General features: G+C 35.3%; 1 protein-coding gene across 3 annotated transcripts in view; it reads left to right on the plus strand.

Moving 5' to 3' along the window:
* SBF2 (SET binding factor 2) overlaps positions 1 to 20,491 on the plus strand; it is a 459,339-nt gene that overhangs the window by 194,312 nt on the left and 244,536 nt on the right. For all 3 annotated transcript variants that reach the window (XM_067749929.1, XM_067749930.1, XM_067749931.1), the window contains exon 3: positions 10,661 to 10,798. In XM_067749929.1, the coding sequence (XP_067606030.1) occupies positions 10,661 to 10,798 (138 nt within the window). The remainder of the gene's footprint in view (positions 1 to 10,660; positions 10,799 to 20,491) is intronic.

Genomic DNA, 20,491 nt, shown 5'->3' on the forward strand with positions numbered 1-20,491 from the left:
AGGGGCGCCAGTCCCTTCCTGCCTCCACTTCTCCCCCCACTTCACACCCCCCATGCCCCACATCCTACCCAGTTTCTGGGGGTTCCTCCCATCCCCTTAGGTGTCTGTGGTCCCCCACCGGTGCTTGGTAGGTGCCCTAGTTGTGAGAAGACTTGAATTCCACATGTCCTGGTAGTACACCATCTTGACTCCCCCCCACCCCACCCCCAGCAGGCGGATTCTTAACCACTTCACCACCAGGGAAGTCCCTCTTATTGTCATTTTAAACCTGTTATCTTCTTTCATTTTACTTTGCTGTTTGTATTCTTTTTAATTGCAATTTTAGAGGGATTTCAGGAGCTCTCGGAGGTAAACTCATTGTTTCATCTGCCATGCTTAACTAGAAGTCATTAATAACTTTTCTTTTGCTCTTGGAATTGTTTTAAATTTGTAAATCATGTACAGTTGTATTTTTTCAAAACTTGGATGTTAGAAGCTATTCTAAACATTCGTTTTTCTCTTTGGAGTTTGCTTCTTGAAATTTTTATATTTAGAGGCTTATGTGTAGGGCTCTTCATGAGACTGATATGCCAAAATGTTCAAAACTTGAGAGATTAGGTTAGCTCATCCTGTAGCTTTGAGGACATATTAAAGTTATGAATAAGATCTTTTTAGAAATTACTTGTTGCTGGTCTCAAGGAGAGCTGTTGATTTTTATATGTTCTTATATCTGGCTACATGACTAAACTCCTATTTACTCAAACAATATTTAGTCAGTTTGCTTGGATTCTCTAGGCAGACAAATCATATTATCTTATACATAAAGTTTTATTATACTGATGAGGACAGTGTAATGTTGTGTAGTAGTAATAAAATATCTGAATAAAATATCTACTAAAAGCATTATAGGTGACCCATTTAAATTGTTTCATTTAAAGCAGATTGTTTTGGATAGTCTTTTAAAATTATACTTCATCAAAAGCTGTCCACTAAAATTAGGCACATGTGTGTGATATCCATTATTCTGTGGATAACAAAATATTTGAAAGTTTCCCAACTCTTAGATTGGCTTCTCTTCCAAAGTCTTACAACCACTGTGTTTTCTCTGAACTTTTGAAAAATATCTGTCTAAAGTAAAGAGCACACACCTGACATTGCCATGGCCTGGCTTGACAATGGAGTTCAGTTTCTTCAGGCTTCTCTTACGTTATTTCACAAGTCAGTTCTTTGGTCAGAATATACTTCATAATAACAGTTCTTTGTTATCACTTCTTTTTTGTCCTTTTTAGAATTCTATCAGCAAAACAAAATAATTTTGGGGTTGCCTAACCTTTAAAAAGGAATTCAAGGGCAATTAAACATTTTTTGTGCTCATTTTGGTTGTGCTCTACAAAACCAGTTCTTCCCACAAAACATAATGAGACATGCCTGGGAAGATTTATATAATACCATGCTTGTCCCAGAATTATTAAGAAAAAAAACTGTGAACAACATAAACAACCCACAATAGGGAATTAGTTATGTTGTGGTGCTTACCTATATGCTGGTGTAATATTCAGTCATTAAAAATAATTTTCTTAAAAATATGTAGGTACATGGGAAAACGCACATGTTACAGAAGGTGGAGAAAAGCAGGACTTATAACTATATGTATAATATATCCCATTTTATATAAAAAGTACATCCAGAGATAAATGGTTGCAAGGGAAGGTTGTATGTTAAAGAACTTAGTTCATTTTCATTTTCTCTTTTCTGATTTTTCTACAGTAAATTCATATTAATATAAAATAATATCCACAAGGTGATATACAAAGATAATTCAGCAGTGAGAAGACGCAGTTTGTAGAGATACAGAGGCTTGAATTCTAGTCCTGCTTTTATCACACACTAGCTGTATCACCTTAACGTCTCATAGCCTTGGTTTCATCGTTTGTAAAATAAACCTTGTGGGATACAATTATATATAAAGTGTTTCACAAATATGAGGGATTATTGGCACTTATCTTTTATTTGCAGATGGGTGGCCTGTTTGCACATGATCTACTTCATACATTTGGGCAATTAAAGAAACAAGTAAACAAAGTTGGTATTTGTAATGCATTAAATGTGGAGCCTAAAAATGTCTGTCAGTTCTAACCTTGCACCCTTGAGGTATCATTTGTTTCCAGGTTATGCCAAGGTCTTGAAGAAAACTGGAACTGAATAAAGACAGATAACATCCTGAAAAGGAATCCCCATATTGGCTGTTCCCAGATATGTTGTAAAATTTTTATGAGCATGATCTGTGGGAAATGATGAGAGTCAAGTGGAAGGGAATAGTCAAAAACATACATTGTTGCATATTTATGAAACAGACATATATATGGTATGTCCATTGATAGTATCACTCCAAGTAGATGTGTTTCCTCAGTGACTTGGAAAAGGAGGGCAAAATGTAGGCCAGTCAGTTATGATAGTCAATTCTAAACAGTTTAGGTTTTGCACCTGTGATAGCATTTTTTTCCCCTGTTTGCCAGTAAAGACACTGGGGAGAGCAAAATCCTGATTTTTATCCTGTTTGTTTAATGCTTATCATTCTGCTTACTATCTTTTAGTGACTACTCTGTTTCCAGCTGTCTAAACATTCTCTCACATTCCTGTCAGAAATGTGACTCGAGCTCAGGTTCAAGAAATGCAGTGTCCACTCCCTCATTGTTTTTTGGGGTTTTTTTTTTTTTTTTTTTTTTTTTTGGCCACACTGTGAGGGGAATCTTAGTTCCCTGACCAGGGATCTAACCCAGGCCCTCAGCAGTGAGAGCACGGAGTCCTAACCACTGGACCGCCATGGAATTCCCCTCTCATTGTTTATTACTTTCTCAGCACGCTTTTAGTTAAGGTTTGAAATGATTAAACCAGTTAGCATTATTATATTTCAAACCCAAATCCTATGAGGAGTACTTCTCATTAATAGTGGGATCATCTCCTGATACACCAAATTCGATTATTACTTAATCTTATGATACAATGAATTTGAAAAGTAGACATTTAACTGGAGGTTAAGGCCTTTCTTTTCATCCATTGAAAAAACATTTCTGTAAACTCAGTTATGTGAGCTATTGTTTATTTATTGTGTATTAATATATTTCATTTAAGAATGCAACATCAAAATTTCTTATGAAGTATGATTCTAATAATATTACTGCATAGTATAAAATAATTACGTAGCTGTATTCTTATGTATGAAATAAAGGGTCTTATGTGTAACCAGTGTAACCAGCTATCTTGGCAGCTTCTTTGTGAAAAATTTAAGTAAAAAATATCTGACCAGGCCTAGCATGAATTACCATTACTATCTTAGTTGTGGTCACATTAAGCTTAGTTTTGAAGAAGTACTTATTGAATCCAAAAAGAGGATCCTTGGAATTTCCCAGAAGTTTTACTGTTAATACTTTTAAAATCAGAATTCCTGTTATAATGTTAACTTGGGGAAGTGAGGCCATTTAAATAACTAAGGAGGTCTTCCTACCTAAACTCTCATATTCTCCTTCTGGATGTTATGTGTTTATTTTTTTCTATGAGAAGGAATTTTCTTACAGACTTCTTTTTTTTTTAAAGGGACACCTTTAATTTTTTTAATTAGAGGTTGAACAGTAAAATGTAGTTTAGTGAGCTGTAAATTTATAGATGTGTATATGAAGGTCTTGGAAAATATTGAGTGACTGTTATCCCAAGAACCTTCTACAACATTTCACCTTTGAGAGATCATTAAAATTAGTCACAGTAATGCTATGGACATCTTTTATTATTCTGTAATATTTTTATTATATTCACTGTATGTGTAAAGCATTTGAGAAAAGTAAGCATGAGTTGATTTTTCTAGTTTTAGCAGCAAAATATCTGATTGCTTATTTAAGTAATATATCTATTCGTTTACAAAAGTTAATTTGTTATTTGTGAACACTTCTCTGTGATGGGTACCTTTGATTTGAGAAATCAGTAAAGTTGGTTGAGTTGGAACTAACATAAAGAGATTTAGTTTAATCCTTACTGAAAACCTATAGTTTCATTTAAATTATGTGAAAATGTATAGTTGTTATTCTATGGTGTATAGCTTTTAGTACCGTTTGCCAAGCCTGATGAGCAGCTGTGATAATGAATGACAGACCTCTAAGAGAATGCGATTATTTGCTATTAATTCACAGAACTGATTCACTTTATATCAGAAGACTTGTTTGTCGAATGAGTAGACCTGATGACACAGGCTCTGTATCATTATATTATTTCATACCCAAGCTCAGACACGAGTATTTTGAAAGACACTTCTGGGTTTTGTTAAACCCAGAAGTTTAACCTGTTAAAACTCCCTGGTTCTGCCAAAGATTATACCTTTCTGCTACCTAAGTAGCTTAAGCCAAGGCTAGTTACACATTAACACTCATTCTTACTAGAATAGCAAGTCTCATACTTTGGGAGTCTCATACTTTATACTCTCACAGATGACTGAGAATCTGCAAAGAGTTTTGTTTATGTAGTTTTATCAATTTTAGTGTTAGAACTGACAACTAGAAAAATTTAAGCTATTTATTTATTTTAAAAAGGACAGGAAACTATTGCATATTAAATAGCATATTTTTTGAAAAAATAACTGTACTTTCCATAACAAAAAAGATAGGGAAAAGAATGGTATTGTTTTATATTTTTGTAAATATCATTGATATTGGCTTAATAAAAGACAGCTGGATTCTCATACCTGCTTCTACATTCATGCTTTTACAGTACATTGTTTTGGTTGAAGTATATGAAGAAAATCAGGTCTCACGAATATGTAGTTGGAAAGAGGAGTATTTTTATAGCCTTTTCAGATACTTATGGAAACTCTTGTTTGAATACTACACCAACACTCAACAAATAATAATATCTTAAAGGCTAGTTGCAATGTGAGATATATAAATGCATCAATGAACTTTTTTTTACTCTGCTACGATAAAATATATTGGTTGGCTTTGCACTTTGAAAGATCTTTTATCCATGCATGATTTTATAACATCATGCATTAGTCACTTGGCAAATAGGGATCAATGAGTTATGCAGATATTCCAAATGTTGACACATACAGTATTTAAAATATTACATTAGTTAATAATACTGTCATATTAATCAGGAATGCAAAGCTGTCAGGCTCATGATGGTGCTTGAAAGTTCATTTTATCACTGGTAACAAACAGTCTCAGATCTGTATCTTGAAGTGACAGGCCTATTTCATTCATTTGAGACAATGTCTACCAAATACATAAGACTATATAAACATGTTTGTCAGTTATTCTTTCAAGTAAAAAATGGTGTTCTTGGGGGAAAAAAGAGAACAGTTCAGCTCACAACTTAAACATCTACACAAGTAGTTTTTTGCTAAACAACTATAATACTTCTGTATGCAGCAAAAGTGCTTTATGTGTATTTACTCTTTGAAACAGAATACTGTATACTCAAGGGTCAAGTTACAATGAAATTAAAATGTTTATTGCTTCATCAAGGAAATTATTAACAGAAACTTTTTTTTTTTTAAACTGCAAACGTGCGTGTAAATACAGTGACTACAAGTATAGTTTGGTGCTGCTGCATTGATTACTGTTAAGTTACCAGCAACTTTACCCACCATTACTTTTCCACCATTAATGTAAATGTCGACAAAGTGAAAGAAACAACTAGTTCTTAGTACTAATATGATAATAGTTTCGACCACCGGGACTCCTGTGATTCTGTGTACCACACTTTGAGGGCTACTTTTCTAGAATGAAAAAGGCTTATGGTGGCCACAGGAAAGCCAAAGATGTAAAGTCATGGATAAATGAATTGTTGAGGGTGAAATATACATGTAAACAAATTGACAAGTCAACTTTTCTGTACCATGTTAGTAAAATATATAAGTTTAGTGCTATATATAGGAAGAAAAGGTTATTATAATTATTTATTATAATAAGAATGTATAAAATCATTTGGAACACATGAGTGGAACTGCTTGATTCTTTGGTTTGGAGGGGGCTAGAGAAACTGGGGCGCTTCAGAGAAGACGTCACAGAATAAGTGAAACTGAAGTGCTCAATAAATATTTGTTCAATGAATTACTATTTCAAAACACAAATGTAGTAGAGAAAAATAGTTTCACTTAACTAATTAATGTGTCCTTAAGGTTTTCATGCTATTTCTTTATGTATTCCTTATGATGTCTGCTCAAGGAAATGAGTCTGGTAGAATTTTTCATTTGGTAGAGAAGCTATGAACTTGATTAATGTGTCTCTCTAAATGTAGGAAGTCATCCAAATATTACTTTTTTGATGTCTCTTTAGACTGAGTCAAGGAGTCAATGAGGCAATGAAAGGAGAGGCAGGAAAAAACTAGTAAAGAAGGGGAAAGAAAGTGTTATAGCTGTGATGATAGAAACTAAGGTTAGGTCAAAGGGGGTAATAATCATAATAACTAACACTTACCACGGAATTATATGGCAAAGGCTATTCTGAGTACTTTTCATGTGTTACCTTGTATGATCGTCCCAAGAGTACTAGTAGATAGGTTCTAATATTCTGCCTTTTACAGATGAGGAAACTAAGGCACTGAGAGGTTAAATAAAGTGCTCCAAATTACACAGTTATTAAGCAGGGTAACAGAAGGCAATCTGGCACAGAGAGCTGCTGTATTGGTGAGCTCCTTTCTATTTCTATTCCATCTCTTCAACAATATTGTTATCCAGATATTTTTTCTTCATGTTTTTAGAGATAGACTTTACTTTTTAGAATACTTTTAGATTCACAGCAAAATTGAGCAGGAAGTACGAAGAATTCACATATATTCTCTGTTCCCCAAACGCACAACTTTCCACAATATCAGTATGCCCCACCACAGTGGTACATTTGTTACAGTCAATGAATGAACTTACATTGGTCACATCATTATCAACCAAAGTCTGTAATTCACCTTAGGTTTCACTCTTAGTGTACATTCTAAAGGTTTTGAAAAATGCATAATAAAATGTATCCACAGTTACGGTATTATACAGAATAGTTTCACTGCTCTAAAAAGCCTCTAAGTTCTGCCTATTTATGTCTCCCCAACCCCAGGCAACTACTAATCTTTTTGCTCTCCATAGCTGTGCATTTTCCAGAATGTTAAGTAGTTGGAATTATACCACATGTAGCCATTTCAGACTGGTGTGTTTCACTTAGTAATGTGCATTTACGTTTCGTCCATGTTTTTTCATGGCTTGATAGCTCATTTCTTTTTAGCACAATAAAGTATTCTGTCACCTGGATGTGCCTTCACCTACTGAAGGACATCTTGGTTACTTCCAAGTTTTGGCAATTATGAATAAAGCTGCTATAAACATCCATGTGCAGGTTTTTGTGTGAACATATGTTTTCAACTCCTTCGGGTAAATAGCTGAATTGTATGGTAAGAGTATGTTTACTTTTGTAAGAAACTGGTGCACTGTGTTCCAAAGTGGCTGTACCATTTTGCATTCCTACCAGTGATAAATAAGAATTCCTGTTGCTCTACATTCTTGCCAGCATTTGGCATTGTCATTGTTTTGTATTTTGGCCATTCTAATAGATATGTAATGGTATCTTGTTGTTTTAATTTGCTTCCTTTATGAAATATGATATTGAACATCTTTTCATTTGCTTATTTGCCACCTTTATATCTTTTTTGGAGAGGTATCTATTGAGATCTTTTGCCCCCTTTTTAATTGGGTTGTTCACTTTCTTATTGTTGAGTTTTAAAAACTCTTTGTATGTTTTAGATGACAGTACATTATCAGATATGTGTTTTGCAGATATTTTCTCCCAGTCCTTAGCTTGTCTTCTCATTTTCTTGACAGTGTCTTTCACAGAGCAGAAGTTTTAAATTTTAATGAAGTCTAGCTTATCAATTATTCCTTTCCTGGTTCATGATTTTGGTGTTGTATCGAAAAAGTCATTGCCAAAACAAAGATCACCTAGGTTTTCTCCTTTGTCATCTTCTAGAAGTTTTATAGTTTTGTGTTTACATTCAGGTGTATGGTCCACTTTGAGTTAATGTTTGTGAAGAGTGTAAGGTCTGTGTCTAGATTCATTTTCTTGTATATGAATATCTAGTTGGTCTAGTACCATTTGTTGAAAAGACTATTTTTTCTCCATTGTATTGCTTTTGCTCTGTTGTCAAAGTTCAGTTGATTATACTTGTGTGGTCTGTTTCTGGGCTTACCATTCTGCTTAATTGATCTATTTGTCTTTTCGTTGACCGGTACCACACTGTCTTGATTACTGTAGCTTTATAATAAGTCTTGAAGTCAGATAGTGTCATTCTTACAACTCTGTTTTCCTTCAATATTGAGTTGGCTGTTCGGGGTCTTTCACCTCTCCATATAAACTTTAACATTAGTTTATCAACATCCATAAAATAACTTGCTGGAATTTTGTTTGGGATTGCATTGAATCTGTAGATCACACTGGGAAGAATTGAAACTTGACAATATTGAGTCTTCCTATTGATGAACATTGGAATTGCTCTCTCTTTCTCTCTACTTAGTTCTTTGATTTCTCATCAGAGTTTTGTGATTTTTCTTATATAGATCTTGTACATAATTTATTAGATTTATACCTAAGTATTTCATTTTTGGGGGTGCTAATGTATGAAGATGGTATTGTGTTTTTAATTTCAAGTAACAGTTGATTGTTGGTGTATATAGGAAAGCAGTTGGCTTTTGTATATTAACTTTGTATCCTGGAAACTTGCTGGAATTGTTTATTACTTTCAGGTTTTCTACATAGACAGTCATGTCATTTGGGAACAAAGACAGTTACACATCTTCCTTCCTAATCTGTAAACCTTTTATTTCCTTGTTTTGGCTAATTGAATTAACTAGGACTTTCAGTGCAATTTAGAAAAGGTGTGGTAATAGGTGACATCCTTGCCTTGTTCCTAATCGTAGCTAGAAAGCTTCTAGTTTCTTATGATTAAGTATGATGTTATCTGTAGGTTTTTGGTGAATGTTCTCTGTCATGTCAAGGAACTTCCCCTCTATGCTTAGTTTGCTGAGAGTTTTTATCATGAATGGGTGTTAGATTTTCTCAAATGCCTTTTCTGTATCTATTGATATGATCATGTACTTTTTCTTGTTTAGCTTCTTGATGTGATTAATTGACTTTCAATGTTGAACCAGCCCTGCATACCCAAAATGAATCTTATTTGGTCATGGTTTGTAATTCTTTTCATACATTGCTACATTCAATTTGCAGATATTTTGTTGAGGATTTTTGCATCTGCATTCATGAGAGATATTGATGTATAGTTTTACTGTAATTTCTTTTTCTGGTTTTGGCATTGGGGTAATGCTGGCTTTATGGAATAAGTCAGGAAGTATTTCTTTGGCTTCAGTCTTCTGGAAGAGATTGTAGAGAATGTTTTAGTTTCATCCTTCAGTGTTTGGTAGAATTCACCATGCACCCATTGTGGCATGATACTTTCTATTTTGGAAGATTATTAATTATTGATTCATTTTCTTTAATAGATATAGGCCTATTCAGATTGTCTACTTCTTGTGTGTCTTATCAGATTATATCTTTCAAGAAATTGGTTCATTTCATCTAGATTATCCAATTTGTGGGCACAGAGTTATGCATAGTATTCCTTTATTATCTTTTTAATGTCCACAGGATCTATAGTGATGTCCTGTCTTTCATTTCTGATATTAGTAATTTGTATCTTCTTTTTTATTTTTATTTTGTCTGGCTAGAGACTTGTTGATTTTAATGTTTTTTTCAGAACTAGCTTTAGATTTTGTTGCTTTTCTCTATTGATTTCCTGTAATAGATTTCACTGATTTCTGCTCTAACTTTATTATTTCTTTCCTTCTGTTTACTTTGGATTTAATTTGCTCTTCTTGTTTCTAGTTTCCTAAGATAGAACTTAGATGACTGATTTTAGATTTTTCTTCTTCTCTGTGAATTCAGCGCTATAAAATTCCCTCTAAGCACTGCTTTTGCTGAATCCTACAAATGTTAAGCTGTATTTTCATTTTCATTTAATTAAAAATATTTGAAAATTTCTTTTGAGATTTTTGTCTTTGATCCATGTATTACTTAGAAGTGTGTTGTTTAATCTCTGAGTATTTGGGGATTTTCCAGCTATCTTTCTGTAATTGATTTTTAGTTTAATTTTATTGTGGTCTGGGACATGCATTATATGATTTCTGTTCTTCTAAATACATTAAAGTGTATTTTATAGCCCAGAATGTGGTCTGTCTTGATGAACAAGATGTCTTTTTCATTGTACTGAATTGAAGAGTCTTAGATTAATGACGATATTTTAAAATAATTCTGTTTTCTGTCCATGGTAGGTACTGAGCACTTTATCTTCAACTTATTTCATGATTTGTTCTAATGGTGAAAAGTTTTCATCTTAGTGCTCTGTTCCTACATGTGCCAACCCCGGTCTCAGAATGAGTGGCGTCTGTGGAAAATCTAGGCTGTCTTCATAAAATGCATATGCATATTAGTGAAAGTATTCTACATCATGAATCTGCAAGTGATTTTTGAAAAATATTGGCTGAAGTAACATATCACATCTGGAATTTTTTTAAATGGGGAGACATTTCTCAGGGATTTATAACTAATAAATTTACCTTATACTTTTAAGATGTGACAATTTTTTTTTTTTCTATCTCCTTTAGTTTTGTCAGCCTGGAGGGTGGCAGCTGTCCAGAGAGAGGAAGCAGCCAACGTTTTTTGTGGTGGTCCTGACAGATATTGACTCAGATCGACATTACTGCTCGTGCCTAACCTTTTATGAGGCAGAGATCAATCTTCAGGTACAGCAACTTTTCTAGCCAAATTATAGCCAAAGAGACACCATTTAGGAATCTTTTTATTATGCCATATTTGTTTTTGTTAGAATAGCAAGTTTGAGTTCTATGAGCTACTTTAAAATGACTGAGGTACTATATTGTTGAAGAAGAGAGCAAGAAGGTAAAGTTATTGTCCAGGTTTAATTGTTCTTCTTTAAAATATTGTTCATAATCTGCATACTTCTAAGAATCGCATCTCTGCAAATTGGTTTATTAAGAAGATTTGTGTCCTCTCGTGATGAACCTGTGGTTTTTCCCTTTCAGTCTTTCTCCTGAGGTTTCTTTCACAGAATATAGAGCATTTAATCAGAATGTTTATAAATCACTTATCACAATGCTTGATATTATTTTTTAAGTGCTGAAGTAACTGTTAACTCATTATTATTAGTGGTGGTAGTATCAAAATGATGGGACTGACATTAATAGGCTAGAACTATAGAAATTGAAAATACTGGGTCTTTCAGAGAATTAGCTGGGGTTCTCTCAGTTTCAAACAACTGGATCTACTGTCTCTAATTTATTCAGAAAAGGATTTATGAGAAAGTATTGGGTAGTTTATGTAATTTCATGGGTAAGGGGTGAGCAGGGAACCAGTTCTGTTTACTAGGAACTGCCTAGCTTGGGGCTGTTCATGCTTTTTCAACCTTTTATTACTATGATGTTGGGTACCAGACAATACAGCCTTCACAATAATCACACTAAAAAAATCCGTTCTCCCATGTGTAGCCACTGTCACACATTGGTGACTTCTGCTTTAAGTGTCATATGGGTTGTTTCCTTGTGTCAGATTGCATGCAGATCCCCCCCCAAAGGAATCAGAAAAACTTTGTTGTTGTTGTTATTTGTTTGTTTGTTTTGCTTTCAAGGCCCTATAGTATGAGAAGGAAACTATAAAACAGTTTGCAGGATGTTGAGTGAGCCAATTGCATTATCATCTGCTATGCTTTCTGCTACATACAGATGAATGAGTATCACCACCAGGGAAAAGGATTGGCTTGCTTTCTGAAATGACCTCACAAAGGAGCATTTGTTATTTTTGTTATTTTAATTAAATGCCAAGATCTGAATTTTCTGGATGCAGAAATTTCATTTTTCAGTACAAGAGGAGACAAACCACCTCTCATGGTACAGACTCACATTATCCAAGTTCATTAGACTGATGTATTAAAACCAGCATGCTAGCTTTTTAATTTACAGTGATAAGTTAAAAGGTTATATAGAACAAAATATACATTATCTATATTATCAGCACATTTTCTCCTTGTTGTCAGATCTTTGTGGGAAGCCGTATCAAAATCAGAAGCATTTTGATTGTGGAATCAAACTAAGGAATATTTGATGTCAAATATTTAACACCTGCCAGATTAACACAGCCCATTGTTTATACAGTTGACCCTTGAACAACATGGGCTTGAACTGCACGGGTCCACTTATACACAGATCTTTTTCAGTAACTATATACTACAGTACTGCATGATCCATAGTTGGTTGAATACGTGGATGCAGAGGGCCAACCGTAAAGTTAATATGTGGATTTTCGACTGCACAGTGGGGTCGGCGCCCCTAAACCCTGCATTGTTCGGGGCCAACTGTTTTTGAAATTAGGGCTTATGTTGTCAATTCAGACAGAGAACTTAGATGTCTATGATTCTAGTCATTTCTGTCCTGATTAGTGTTCGGGTGGATGTTGCCAACAAATAGCCAATCGAATTCCCATTTTGGTCAATTCAGTCTAAATAAGAATGTTCTCTTGTTGAGAGCCTTGCTATCTTTTTCAGGTGACCTTTCATTTCTCTGTTGATCTTTTGAACATAAGTCAGTGCTGAGAAGGCAGTATTTTCTTTTATTTCCATATTCTTGAGGGTACCTCTTTACAACACCCTAGAATTATCTAATGAAACTGTGATTATTTGGGTTCTTTTTCTTCTCTCCATCATTACCAACCCCTTACCCCCCAAATAAACTCACAGAAAAGTAATACATTAAGACAATGTAGGGGGTTCCAGTCCAAGATGGTGACATAGGAAGCTTCTGAACTCACTCCTATGGACACACTGAATCCACAGCTACACATGGAGAAATTTCTCCTGAAAGAAATCCAGAAACTAGCTGAGCAATTCCTATATAGCAGGCAAACGAGAACATACCCACACTGAAGTGAGTAGAAAAGGCTGAGATGCAGTCTCACCATAAATGTCCCCTGGCAGAGAGACGTGCAATTGAGAAGCAACTTACAACTTCCAGCTCCTCCCCTGAGGTGCGAAGGGTTTGGACCCTGCATCTAGCCCCCATCTTTTTAGACTTCCACTTGAGGTAAGGACCCAAAAACACCTAGCTCTGAAAAACAATGGGGCTTTTATTCATGAGACCCACCGGACTATAACAAGCAAAGAGTTCTTAATGGGTTTTCAAGGATTTGCTGTGGCTCAGCACGGAGGAAGCAGGGAGAAACACCCATCTCTCAGTCTGCCTGAAAAAATCCTGTTTGCCTACTTTTTTTTTTTTTTTTTTACGGTACGCGGGCCTCTCACTGTTGTGGCCTCTCCCGTTGCGGAGCACAGGCTCCGGACGCGCAGGCTCAGCAGCCATGGCTCACAGGGCCAGCCGCTCCGCGGCATGTGGGATCTTCCCGGATCGGGGCACGAACCCGTGTCCCCTGCATCGGCAGGCGGACTCTCAACCACTGCGCCACCAGGGAAGCCACGTGTTTGCATACTTTAAAAGCTACTGCCTGAGGGTCAGGTTTCTAACTTAGCACACATCTAGGAGCTAATTTTGATTCTCTTTGGAGACCAGGGATCTGGCAGGTGCCATCTCTGTTCCCTCTCTAGCCTGCTCCCGCTCACTGGTTTCTTCTTGGAAAGAGCTTGTGCACATGTCTGGCGCCCCAGATTTTGCAGCTGCTTCCCAAGGGACACACCCTTTTAAACCTTTGACTCTGTGGCCAACAGGACTTGAGCTCCCAGGTCCCACAGGATTGTAGCAAACGAAGTTCTTAACTGGCTATCCCCCAAGGCTCAGCACAGAGGGAGCAGACAGTAACACCCATCTCCCAGTCTCCACTGAAAGATACATATTTGCATACATTAAAAGCTGCTACCTGAAGGTCTGGCTTCCAATCCACCTGAATCTAGGTGCTGACTATGATCCTTCCCTTTGGAACACTATCAGGTATTGGTATACCCTCAACTATGGTGAGCACTAAGAATAAAGTAGGCTGCTTGGACCATCATAAAGATTTGAGAGACAACCAAGAGCTAGGGCAGGTTTGAATAATAAGGTTCATCTCCTACAAGAGGCCACTCCTTCAGGACTAGGAGAGGTAGATGTTTTAAATAATGCATAGAAACCAACACAGAGAGTCAAGGAAAATGAAGAAATAGGAATATGTTCTAAATGAAAGAACAAGGTAAAACCTCAGAGAAAGACCTTAATGAAGTGGAGATAAGTGATTTACCTGATAAAGAGTTTAAAATAATGGTCATAAAGATGCTGAGCTCAGGAGAAGAATGGATGAGCAAAGTAAGAATTTCAACAAAGAAATAGAAAGTGTAAGAAAGTACCAAATAGAAGTCACAGAGCTGAAGAGTATAATAAGTGAACTGAAGAATGCAATAGAGGGGTTCAATAGCACGCTACATGACACAGGAGAGAGGATCAGTTTACATGAGGACAGGACAGTGGAAATCATCTAATTAAAACAGAAAAATGAAAAAAATGGAAAAGAATAAAGATAGCTTAAGGGACTTATGAGATAACATCAAGCAAACCAGCATTCGCATGGTAGGGGTCCCAGGAGGAGAAGAGAAAGAGAAAGGGGCAGAAAACTTACAAGAAGAAATAATGGCTGAAAACTTTCCTAACCTGGGGAAAGAAACAGATATTCAGATCCAGGAAGCCCAGAGAGTTCCAAATAAGATGATCCCAAAGAGACCAACACCAAGACACATTATAATTAAAGTGTCAAAAGTTAAAGACAAAGAGAGAATCTTAAAACAGCAAGAGAAAAATAACTGGTTCTTAAAAGGGAACCCTGATAAGACGATGATCAGAATTTTCAGCAGAAGTTTTGCAGGCCAGAGAAGAGTGGCGAGATTTATTCAGAGTGCTGAGAGAAAAAAAAGTGTCCATTAAGAATATTCCACCTGGGGCTTCCCTGGTGGCGCAGTGGTTGAGAGTCCGCCTGCCGATGCAGGGGACACGGGTTCGTACCCTGGTCTGGGAAGATCCCACATGGTGCGGAGCAGCTGGGCCCGTGAGCCATGGCCACTGAGCCTGTGCATCCGGAGCCTGTGCTCCGCAACGGGAGAGGCCACAACAGTGAGAGGCCCGCGTACCATAAAAAAAAAGAATATTCCACCTGGCAAGTTGTCCTTCAGAGTCGAAGAAGAGAAGAAAGAGTTTTGCAGACAAGCAAAAGCTAAAGAAGCTAATCACCACTAGACTGGCTTTACAGGAAATGTTAAAGGGACTTCTTTAAGCTGAAATGAAAAGGTGCTAATTAGTAACAGGAAAACATATGAAAGTATAAATCTCACTTGTAATGGTAAATATATACTAAAATAAAGATAAAGAATTTGAAACAGCAAGGAAACAACAAATTGACAGTAGTAAATACATAATTAATTTAAATGTAAAATGACTAAATTTTCCAATCCAAAGATGTAGAGTGTCTGAATAGATTAAAAAAAACAAAAAGACCTAGAACAAAACTCACTTCAGCTTTAAGGACACACATTGACTGAAAATGAAGGGTAGAAAAAGATACTTCACGCAAATGGAAATCAAAAGAAAGCTAGGGTAGCTATACTTAATATAAGACAAAATGACTTTAAACTAAAAACTGTAATAAGAGACAAGGATAGTCATTGTATAATGATAAAGTAGTCAACTCATCAAGAGAGTATAACACTTGTAAATATTTATGCATCTATTATCAGAGCACCTAAACATATAAAGCAAATCTGAAGGTAAAAATTGATAGCAATACAATAATAGTAGAAGACTTAAGGACCCCACATTTAACAATGGATAGATCATCCGGACAGAAAATCAATACAGAAAACTGGATTTAAACAGTATGTGAGACCAGGTGGACCTAACAGACGTATATAGAATCTTCCATGCAACAGCAGCTGAATAAACATACTTCTCAAGCACATGTGGGACATTCTTCAGGATAGGTAATGTGTTAGGCCACAAAACAAGTCAATAAATTTAAGAAGATTGAAATCATATCAAGCTTCTTTTCCAGCCACAAAAGTATAGTACTAGAAATCAATTACAAGAAGAGAACTGGAAAATTTACAAATATGTGGAGGTTAAACAACATTCTATTGAATGGGTCAAAGAATAAACTTAAAGGAATAAAAAAAATACCTTAAGACAAATGAAAATGCAAATACAGCATACCAGAATTTATTGGCTAAAGCAAAAGCAGATATAAGGGGGAAATTTATAGCAGTTAACACCTACATTAAGAAAAGAGTAAAATCTCAAATAAGCAACTTAAGTTTATACCTGAAGGAGCTAGAAGAAGAACAAACTAAGCCCAAAATTAATAGAATGAAGGAAATAACAAATATCAGAGTGGAAATAAATGAAACAGAGTAAAAAGACAGTAGAAAAAAACCAGTGAAACAAAGAGTTGTTTTTTTTTTGGAAAGGTAAATCGACAAACCCTTAGCTATACTCAGCAGGATAAAAAGGGAAAGGACTCAAATAAAATTAGAAATGAAAGAGGAAATGTTAGATTTGATACCACAAAAATACAAAGACTCATAAGACTACTATGAAAAAACACACACCAACAAATTGGACAACCTAGAAGAAATGAATAAATTCCTACTAACATACAACCTACCAAGTCTGAATTATGAAGAAATATAAAATATGAACAGAACAATAGTAGTAAAGATATTAAATTGGTAATCAAAAACATCCTACCAAGGAAAAATCGAGGACCAGATGGCTTTACTTGTCAATTCTGCTACACATTTAAAGAAGAATTAATAACAATCCTTCTCAAATTCTTCCCCCACCAAAAAAAGAGAAGAGGAGGAAACACCTTCAAACTCATTTTACAAGGCCAGCATTACACTGATACCAAAGACAGACATGGGCACTACAAGAAAAGGAAACTACAGGCCCTGATGAACATAGGCAAAAATTCTCAACAAAATAAAGGCAAACCAAATTCAGCAATACATTAAGAGGATCATACACCATGATCAAGTGGGATTTATTCCTGGATGCAGGGTTCAACATATGCAGATCAATGAATGTGATCCACCACATTAACAAAATAAAAGGATGAAATTCATATGATCTTCTTAATTGATGCAAAGAAATCTGTCAGAATTCAACATCCATTCATGATAAAACTCTCAACAAACTGCGTATAGAGTGAACATACTTAAGCATCATAAAAGCCCTTTATGACAAGTCCACAGCTAACATCATACTCAGTGGTGAAAAGCTGAAAGTTTTTCCTCTAAGATCCAGTACTAGTCAAGAATGCCCATTCTTGCTACTGTTATTCAACATAGTATTGGATGTCTTGGCTAAAAGAATTTGTCAAGAAAAAGAAATATAAGCCATTCAAATCAGAAAGGAAGAAATAAAACTGTCTCTGTTTGTTGATGACATGATATTACATATAAAAAATCCTAAAGACTACAAAAAAACTGTTAGCACTAACAAAGGAATTCTGTAAAGTCGCAGGATACAAAATTGATAAACAAAAATCAATTGAGTTCCTATACACTAACAACAAATCATCAGGAAGAGAAATTAAGAATATAGTCCTATTTATAATTGCATGAAAAAGAATAAATACCTGGGTATAACTTTACCAAGGAGGTAAAAGATCTGTATCCTGAAAACTGTAAGACATTAATGAAATAAATTGAAGAAGACACATATAAATGGAAAGATACCCCATGCTAATGGATTGGAAGACATAATAATGTTGAAATGTCCATACAGCTCTAAGAAATTTACAGATATGGTGCAGTCCCTATCGAAAGTTCAGTGGCATATTTCACAGAAATAAAGAATCCTAAAATTCATATGGAACCACAAAATACTCTGAATAGCCAAAGTATTCTTGAGAAAGGAGGTTAAAGGTGGAGTCACACTTCCTAATATCAAAGTGTATTACAAAATTTTATTAATCAAACCGTATGGTATTGGCATAACAACAGACATGTAGATCAATAAAACAGAATACAGAGCCCAGAAATAAACCCATGTGTATATAGTCAGTTAATTTGCAACGAAGGAGCCAAGGATATACAGTGGCAAAAAGATAGTCAATTTGATAAATGGTGTTTGGAAAATTGGACAGCTATATGCAAAAACAAACAAACAAAAAACCAGGATCCCTATCTTATGCCATACACAACAATAAATTCAAAATGGATTAAAGATTTGAATGTAAGGCCTGAAACTGAGTAAGTTCTAAAAGAAAACTTAAGGGGTGAGCTCCTTAACAAAGGTCTTGCCAATGACTTTCGGCAAAAATAAGTGGGACTGCATGAAACTAAAAGCCTTCTGCACAGCAAAGGAAACTATCAACAAAATCAAAAAGCAACCTGCTGAATGGGAGAAAATATTTGCAAACCACATATCTGTTAAGAGGTTAATATCCAAAATATATAAAGAACTCATGCAACTCAATAGCAAAAAACCAAACCATCCAATTTTTAAATGGGAAAGGACTTGAATAGACATTTTCCCGAAGAAGTCATACAACAGGTACATAAAAAGATGCTCAACATCACTAATCATCAGGGAAATGGAAATCAGCACCGTAATGAGATATCACCTCATACCTGTTAGAATGGCAGTTTTCAAAAAGATAAGAGGTAACAAGTGTAGTCAAGGCTGTAGGTAGAAGGGAACCCTTGTGAACTGTTGGTGGAAATGTGAATTGGTGCAACCACTATGGAAAATGGTATGGAGGTTCTTAAAAAAATTAAAAATAGAACTGCCTTATCCAGTAATCCCACTTCTGGGTATGTATCCAAAGGAAATGAAAACAGGGTATCGAAGAGTTATTTGCACTTCCATGTTCATTGCAGCATTATTCACAATAGCCAAGATATGGCAACAAGTTAAGTGTCCATCAATAGTTGAATGGATAAGGATGTTTTATATACATGCATAATACATATGCACAACAGATATATATTTCATACACACAATGGAACATTCAGTCATAAGAAAGAAGGAAATCCTACTGTTTATAACAACATGGATGGTTATGCTAAGTGAAATAAGGCAGAGGGTGACAAATACTGTATGGTATCATTTATATGTAGAATCTTAACAACAAAAAAGGTTAAACTCAAGAGAAATAGAGAGTGGAATGGTGGTCACCAGGGGCTGAAGCTTTCAAGAAATAGGGAGAGGTTGGTAAAAGAATACAGAGTTTCAGCCATAAGATTAGTAAGGTCTGAGGATCTCTAGTAAAACATGATGACTACAGTTGATAGCACTGTATTGTATGATTGAAATTTACTAAGAGTGTAGATCTTAAATGTTTTCATCTCCCCCCCACACACAAAAAAAGTATCTAAGGTGATGGATATATTAAATAACTGGATGGAGGATACCTTTAACAGTGTATCCATATGTCATATCACCACTCTAAATATCTTAAAATGTTGTCAATTATACCTCTATAAACCTGATTAAAAAAAGACAGTTTAGCAGGTGTAAAGAGATTCTAGGAAGCCCAATTAAACTTAACAGAAATCAATACAGGATGACATTATAGCAGGCATTTTTGGAGCGGTTCTAGGAATTCTTGGATATTTTTCAAACTTTTCATTTGGAAATAATTTCAAACTTACAGAAAAGTTACAAGAATATTGCAAACATCTATATACCCTTTACCTATGTTTGCCCATTTAAAATATTTTGTCCCATTTCTTTATTATCATAGATATTAATTCTCTTTAATAGACCCCTCTCCTTCCCTTACTCCCTCTTTCTCCTTACACACACACACACACACACACACACACACACACAGAAAGTTTTTTCAGAACAATTTGAGACAAATTTGTGTGCATCATTTCCCTTTGCCCTAAAGTCTTCAGTGTATGTTTCATAGGAATAAGTATTTTCTTATGTAAACATAGTATGGTTATCAATATCAGAAAATCAATATCAATATTATACCTTTATCTCATCTACCATCCATTCAATTTTGTCATTTGACCTAATGCTCTTTATGCTCCGCCCCCCCTTTTGGTCTTCCAGTACAGGATGTAATTTAAAATTCTGTATTGCATTTAATTATCTTTTGTCTGTCTTCATCTGGAATAGTTGCTCAGCCTTTGACATTTTCAAATAATGCAGGTCCCAATGCCCCTTTTAAATAGAATGCTTAATATTTTTTGTTTTTCTGATGTCTCTCACTTTAGATTCAGGTTATACATCAGTAATTGGATTACTACCAACATTTGGAATACTAAGTGTATGTCCTACTAAGGGCACACATCTGGAAGTACACAATGTCTGTCTGCTACCCACCTGCCTTACTGATGCTGTTCTTTTTGAGTACCTAGTCTGGTGATTGTCAGATTATCTCCATTGTATAGTTGCTATTTTTTTTTCTTTGCTTGCAACTAATAAGCCATGACTGAT

This window comes from Pseudorca crassidens, chromosome 9 (genome assembly GCF_039906515.1).
Source record: "Pseudorca crassidens isolate mPseCra1 chromosome 9, mPseCra1.hap1, whole genome shotgun sequence".
Taxonomy (NCBI): domain Eukaryota; kingdom Metazoa; phylum Chordata; class Mammalia; order Artiodactyla; family Delphinidae; genus Pseudorca; species Pseudorca crassidens.